At 34.4% G+C, this 7,500-nt stretch overlaps 1 protein-coding gene across 2 annotated transcripts in view; it reads right to left on the reverse strand.

The window, feature by feature from the left end:
• Nucleotides 1-7,500, reverse strand: part of LOC122249190 (RING finger and SPRY domain-containing protein 1) — an 18,890-nt gene that overhangs the window by 2,254 nt on the left and 9,136 nt on the right. For both annotated transcript variants that reach the window (XM_043009860.2, XM_043009879.2), the window contains exons 3-12: nt 6,749-6,843; nt 6,355-6,520; nt 5,582-5,767; nt 4,927-5,134; nt 4,643-4,758; nt 4,348-4,491; nt 3,777-3,991; nt 1,366-1,521; nt 1,138-1,242; nt 424-545 (exon numbers count right to left, since the gene is read on the reverse strand). In XM_043009860.2, the coding sequence (XP_042865794.1) occupies nt 431-545; nt 1,138-1,242; nt 1,366-1,521; nt 3,777-3,991; nt 4,348-4,491; nt 4,643-4,758; nt 4,927-5,134; nt 5,582-5,767; nt 6,355-6,520; nt 6,749-6,843 (1,506 nt within the window). In that variant the 3' untranslated portion in view covers nt 424-430. The remainder of the gene's footprint in view (nt 1-423; nt 546-1,137; nt 1,243-1,365; nt 1,522-3,776; nt 3,992-4,347; nt 4,492-4,642; nt 4,759-4,926; nt 5,135-5,581; nt 5,768-6,354; nt 6,521-6,748; nt 6,844-7,500) is intronic.

A 7,500-nucleotide genomic window follows, 5' to 3' on the forward strand; every position in this document is an offset into this window, starting at 1 on the left:
CGCCCCGGCGTGAATGGGTTAAAAAAATGGAAGAAAAAAGACAATCATTATCAATATAAGATGGAACTGTTTTGATAGATATAATGCCATTTATATTTATATATATGGATTATCTTGACATTTTATACAGCCTTTTCAATTTCTAATTTTGAATCTCATTTTTCAAAAAAAAATTCTAAATCCTCGAAGAGAACATTTCAACTTAGCCATATCAGGCAGAGATTTACCCTAATCATTTCAAAGACTAATAAAAGGCAAAACTGGAAGCTTAAGAAAGTAGACTATTATCTACATCAATATCCACATCAATTAATTAGTATAAAAGTATGGTATCATATTTCACATTTCACAGAAACCTCTAAGACAGAAGATACCCCTCACCAACTTTGAAATAAATACTGTATCTCATCAGGTGACACTCACTCTAGGGTCATGTGATCTCAGACTTTCCATCAGACTTCTCATCTACCTCTCGTCTCTCTTCAATGTCACGACGACACATTGGACAGATCTCTAACTGCAGGGCACATCTTTCACAGAAGCCTCTGAAACAGAAGGAAAATGATTCAGAGTCCTGTTTTATCATAAATTACATAGGTCATCATGATGTTAAATTGTTTTCTCACAATTATTTTAATTACCTACATTTACTCTAAGGCCCTTATTAAACATATGTCCTGTGGGTAACATTCCATATACTATTTTCAGCAAAAGCTAATAATCTATTTAGGGTCTCAAACTTAAGTATGATGCTGTGAACAACTGGTATTTATCAATGATCTGATAATTAAATTATATTTTGATATATATCACAAACTCAAATATCAAGTTAAAACTTCTAATAAATTCACTTAACAAACCTGGTAAACACTGAATAAATAAACGCTATTTCAACAGGTGCCTTCATTATTATTTCTCACATTTCTGTGATGATAAATTCATTATATTTCTGCCATATAACTGTTGTGTTCAGTTGTAAAAAAAAATAATAGTAATAAAGCCAAAATGTAGAAAATCATCACTACAGAATTCTATTCCATGAAAATTAAATATAAGACCCCATGGGAAAATTTACAAAATTAGGCAGGTCAGTAGATAATCTTCAGTAGCACCACACCCAACCAACTTCAAGTTTACCTGTGTAAACAAGGCATAAGTGAGATGGTGGCCCTCTCATCGAAGCATAGCGTACATGCTCCTTCCTCAACACTCATCGCTCTAAGTTTCTGAAGTTTAATGTGCCTGAAAATATGCAGTTGGTATCTTAAGTTGTGCAGGTAGCTAGGGATTGAGAATTCCAGTAATACTTTGATAAAATAATATAGAACAGTAAAACTAATTTGTCAATTTTGAATGACCCCATACCTCGGTAAGATTATTTTTTCACTTTCTTTTAGGTAAGCGTGATCATTGAAGCTCTGGAAGGCAATGTCCTTGGGAGGGTGCAGGAAAGGCTTCTTCCCAAAATTAAACTCACACTGCTGGAAGGACATGAAGCTAGCAGCTGCAAAAAATCCACATCTGGAAAAGGGAAAAGAACAGCATACAGTGTGCAGGTACCATTCCTTACTTGGAGCAAACTAGGTCCTCTTGAGTTGGTGAAGATTTTCATGTTTTTTCTTGTTATTTCTGCTTCTTTTAAAAGCAAAAATACTCAATTTGTGCACCATCTCTAGTTAGATGGAGTGTCATTGCTGCAAATAATTATTGTTATTATATGCAATCTTTTATAATTGACAAGTGATACACTAGTAATATTATTCCTTAACCCATTGGCACCAGATGGCATCCCTATATACCATAAAAAAGAAAAAGACACCCAAAAACCAGGTGGCATAGTTACATGCCAAGAATTTGAATACCAGTGTTACATTTGTATCTTCTGTTATACTGTATTATTTGCAAATCATTTATGTTATCAGCATTTAAAGGTTTAAAGATCACTAGTGAATGACAGGGCAAAGGGGCAGTGTGAGCATCATAACATACACCGTGTCAGACCTTGCATCCCTCTTCTCACAATGGAACCAAAGTCTGCCCTAGCTATGGCTAGCAGGAAGATTGTTATGAGTGACCTAACCCCCCCCCCCTATACCCTGCTCATCAGTGACAGTAGCATCAGGCTACAAAGGAAAATTACCAATGCCCTAAGCAGGGGGTGAATGCAGGACATCAGATTGGAAGGTCTGCATGCTACGACCTAGCTAGCCAGATGCTGACAGGTGTTGTATTATTGAAACCAAAATTATAATTCTGATCAATATAATTTTTATGATATGCGTTTTTTTTTACAGAATTAGCAGGTCAGTGTGTATATGCTTGTCTCTCTTGGTTTGTGTCCCATTTTTTGTATAAAACTATCGTTAGAGTAGTATAGATATAAAGATCATTTACTGAAATTATGGAAAAAGTGTTCATAATCATCTGAATATTACATGGTATTGCAAGCATTTTTTTTCAATTATTTTTCAACTCCTGATAATTGGAATAGTAGAGGTCACTATGAGCATATCCTTTTTTTTTCCTACCCTGTAATGTACTTTAACCCCTTCGACATGAGGACATGTATACTGCGTCCTCGCAGCGCTCGTGAAAAACCCGAGGACGCGCATACTGCGTCATGGCTTAGTTCTGGTGGAATTGAGTTTTCTTTCTTCCGGATACTGTACGAGATCTTTCAGAATAGAGGTCGGATATGATACGATGGATTACTTGACTTTCATTATTATTACATAAGAGTGGGATTCGCTTATACCAGGGGAGGCATCGATGCGCCCTGCTAGCAATCATTTTATAATTTATTTATGGAACATTTTGTAAAAATGTAAAACTTATTATTATTAGTTTACCATACTATTTCAATCGTTTTCTTTGGTCATCTGAGTGAGGCCTCCCACCAAGGTCACTCTTTCCATTTTCCTCCCAACCCATGTAAATAACTTGTCACATGCACATGAGGGAAGAGGTTAACTATGCATATTTTGATATATAACACATGATGATTATGTTGAGGTTTTAGCTTAAAATGTGTAGAGGTTTTGGCTTAAAACTTGTCATATTCAATAGCGACGTTTCAAATTTGGCGCACGCCGGAAGCACGGATGCGGAGTGGAGGGCATTTTCTACTGCCCGTAGTGAAGGGGTTAATTGAACATGACCTAATTGGTCAAGAAAACTGTATAAAAGGTATAATTTTCAGCATATATATTATCCTTGACAGCTGACTCATCATGCAGCCATTTCTCTAACCCAAAATTTCAATCATGGTCTTTCCTCGCTATATATTTTTTCATGTTGTAAATCATGATAATTGTGATTTTTATGTTGTAAACTATGATAAAAGAATAAAAAACATGTTCTTTTCCTCCCAGACACCCATGTAACTTCCTTTACATAGAATCTATCCACATGATCAGATAATATGAATAATATACTACATTATCTGTCTATGACAACCTTCTTACAGCCTGTGAAATGGAAACTTTATGGCTAACAATAATATACTGTGTATTACACATTCAGGCCAACAGTACACTAAGCAATAGGTTTACAGCCATGATATTGCTTACAAGGTGTCTAGTGCAACAATTCTTTCTGTAAATACTCCCAAACATTCAAAACTTGTTGGTGCCATTGGGATAAAATAAGTTGAAACACATATAAATCTAACCATAAATCAAGTTATGTAAACATTCAACTCGAAGAGCACTCTATGACAACCAATCCATCAAAAGCACACAATAAAACCTGAATCATTTCCTCAAATCATTACTTACGTGGCATTATTGAAGACTTGTGTTAAAGGTGGCAATGGGTCACCATTCAGGTAGAAAATGACTTCTGCGTTGGTTAGATCAAGGAGGGACCCCAGTACATCACCTGGCTGCCAGCTTGGGTGTAAGTGACTCTCACTCTGGGCATTGTGCCAGAACAATTGTCTACACCCGTCATAAGCTACGGAAAATTCATCATCCCCGATGCCATACCCTTCCTACAAAAAGTAAGATTGAAATTCAGAGTAAGAATATGCAATGTCATAATAACAACAAAACAGATTGCAAGCTCTTTCTTTTATGATATAATGTAGTTACTAGACATTTTTTCCTAATATATGAACTTACAAATTACTTTTTTTTCCTTTACTCAATATTTTTCATGAATTTTTAAATCAAAAGATTAAGACCGAGATAAAATTCTCATGCACTTCCCAAATGTATATAGTAATAATAATTTTCTTGCCTAAAAGTACAACTTCTACATGTTCCATTAAATCTACTTTGAATTTGTCTACCATAAATCTTGCATAGACCCATTTGATCCCCAACAAGGACAGATACTCTTCCATACATGATTTAGGAACTTGCTATCCTTAGTTGCCCAGCCAATTTGCATGACTCCCGCAGTGATGATAGTAGCTTCATAATACCAGACACCAGAGTCAACTTGGAAAGTGCATCGAACACTTTCAAAAGATGAAGCATCACAACGTGCCTGTAAAAAATTCAGAGTAATATAAACCTTCACAAAATAATTGTAATATGCAATTAAAAAAAACATCAAAAAAGAATAGTAATGATTATTGTGATTTCAATGTAAAAAAGTTTTATTTCATTAACAAAACATTCTTCAGACTAAACCTTACTTGCAAACCATCTGGAGATATCTTAAGGTATTCGCTAACATCATTATTATTCAGCATTGCATTTAAGTGAGTTGTGTCTACGTTCTCATAGGAATATGAGCGACCTTCACAAATAACTGAAAACAAAAGATCTCTATAAATCATATAATTCAATTAATAGATATCTTCAAAAACAATAATACTATAAATTCAACTAGCAATAAAATTCATGCTTTAATCGTTGTTTCTAATTACACTTTTACCATAATCTTCATATCTACAAAAAGACAGAAAAAGCCACTTACACAAATTATCCAAGCACCATTGAGCACAAAAGCCCACTTGACGGCGAACATAGTCACTGTCGCTCATCCACTGTTCCAAGGTTCTGAGGGGGTTACACAGACCCTGCCCCATGTACTGCCCTATGCTGGTTTTGTTCTCACTTGTCTGGGCAAACTTTTCTAAAGCTATGAGGGCAAACAAGATGACACAAGGGTGGTTGTCTACATTCTGTTCAGGAGAGATAAGATCAGTTCAATACTACTTATAGTGTCCTCATTATTCTATACATTATGCTACTTCTGATGTTTTTTTTTCATTCAAAATCATATTTCTGACAAAGATTTTCAATGAGCAATGAAATGAATTATCTAACAAATGAAAACTATCTCTAATGATAAAGAGAAAGGAATTCTTCCCAATAAGCAAGATATTTCAAAACTAAGGCTACATTTTTTTTTTTTTTTTTTTTTTTTTGGTCAACCAATAAACCAATAATTCCTAATGATTGTAATAAATGGCAAAAAAATGGAATTCAAAGAAAAAAAAACAATGCAGATGAACATTCAAACCAGAAACTCTTGAAAACTTACATTTTTGCAATATAAGAAAATGCAAATAAAAAAAAAAAATTTACAACAAAAATATATTTCCTGTCATTGAAAACTTCATACTCACAAGGTGTGCCACAAGATATTCTAGCGTAGTGTCAGTAAGCAGAGCTATAGACGCAGGACCGGCAAGTTTTTCAGCAATACACCCAAGCACCACACAAATATTACGATGCAACTGAGGGTCTTTCCAACTCTCCTGCGCACTTTCCCCACTCAGTTCAAAAAATTTACAGAGATGTACAACAGTTTCCTGAAAAAAAAGAATAAACAAATGAATAAGTAATTAAGTACACATCAAAGAAGTATGTCCAAGATAAAAAAAAAAAAAAAAAATGCTGGAAAAAAAAAGGAATAAACAAATGAATCAGTAAATAAGCACACAGCAAAGAAGTATTTTCAAGATAAAAAAAAAAAATTAAGTTATGCAACCACATACTTTTAAGGGAAAGATATAGAACAACGTAATCTTAAACATTAATAATCACATAAAAAATGAAAATCATAAATCATATCCAGCCTATCAGATAAGATTAGATAAGATGAGTCAGCACTCATAGCTGGCAGAGGCCGGGCCGCCTTGTGCATATAGCCTGGGCGAAGCGATGTCTTCGCAAATCTGTCTGAACTGAACTGAACTAACCTATTTAATCAAACTGTACTCTAATATATTGTTCAATCATGGGATTTTCCTATTTACAGAAAAGGGAGGATCTTCACAAATGATTCTACTTTTCAAGTACAACAGGTAAAAAAAAGCATATCTCCACATGCAGATTTATAATTCTAGGACAAAAAGAAGAGCAAGGAATAAATATCCATCCCAACGTATTGACTCACCTTGCTAGGCAGAGGACAGTCATCCAGTAAGAGTGTGATAACTGCAGGTCCCAGAGGGTCATGGAGGGGAATCACTTGTACCATGGATCGCACCACCACCAGCCAGCCCGCTTCTTTGTCGGCTATGGTGTGTAGCTTTAACATGGACGGTGGCGGCTCCTGATCACTGAACATAGCATAATTTTCCTTTTTAAGATTATGCAATATAGAAAGGGATGACGATTTTTCTTTTACTCATTATCATAATTGTTACTTTACTCTAAATTCAAAAATGGATATAAACAAGAAAAGCATGACCTAGAGATGCAACAAAAACAGGCCAACATCAATTCAAAAAATCTTTTCAAGCCACAATAAATTCCAACAAGATGCACACACACAAAAATCAACCTACTTATCAACTAAGGTTCTTATAACTGCAAGGGTATCAAGGACATATTTGTCTGTGACTGTCGAGAGTCCTGCACTGTTGATACCATCTTCACTTCCCTGTAAAATAAATCAGCATTAGAGGTCACGTAATATCAATTCAAACAGTCAGTAAAAAGCAACAGATGATTATCTCAAATCAATATGTAGAAGAACTGTTAAGAAAGAAAGTTCCTCAAATTTGTAATAAATGTTTCTGGAGAGTTCAAGTGCTGACCATTTTTATCAGTGAATTATGGAGATCAGTGGTATTTAAATTACATTAAAAATCCAGGCTTATGATCACACTAGGAACATCAATAAAAGTGAACACATAGAATAATGTTCAAGATAAAAAATAAATATGAGGAGAAATGTAAATGTAATATAAATGAAGAAATATTTACTCTACTAATAAAGAAATACAATGAAAGAGAAAAACTCTCCCAATCAATGAAAGAGAAAACCTGTTAATCAAAAATACAGATAAATATAAATGAGACAAGATCTACTATGAGAAGAAATTACAATCATGATAAAGGAAGGAACAAGAAAAAAGGGAAAAGGAAAAAGAAAAGGGTGGTTATCATAATATTAATCATCGAGAACTTCAGTATGATAGTTAACAGACATTCACTAAACCCATTCTATATATCCTAAAAGTTCTAGAACTTGAGCACAATAGGTGGCAGACATTCTCAAAAATGTTGATTCCCTACTTTCAGTCAGTCTTAGAAA

This window comes from Penaeus japonicus, unplaced genomic scaffold, assembly GCF_977035675.1.
Source record: "Penaeus japonicus unplaced genomic scaffold, GWHDUDI00000001_assembly GWHDUDI00000023, whole genome shotgun sequence".
Lineage (NCBI taxonomy): Eukaryota > Metazoa > Arthropoda > Malacostraca > Decapoda > Penaeidae > Penaeus > Penaeus japonicus.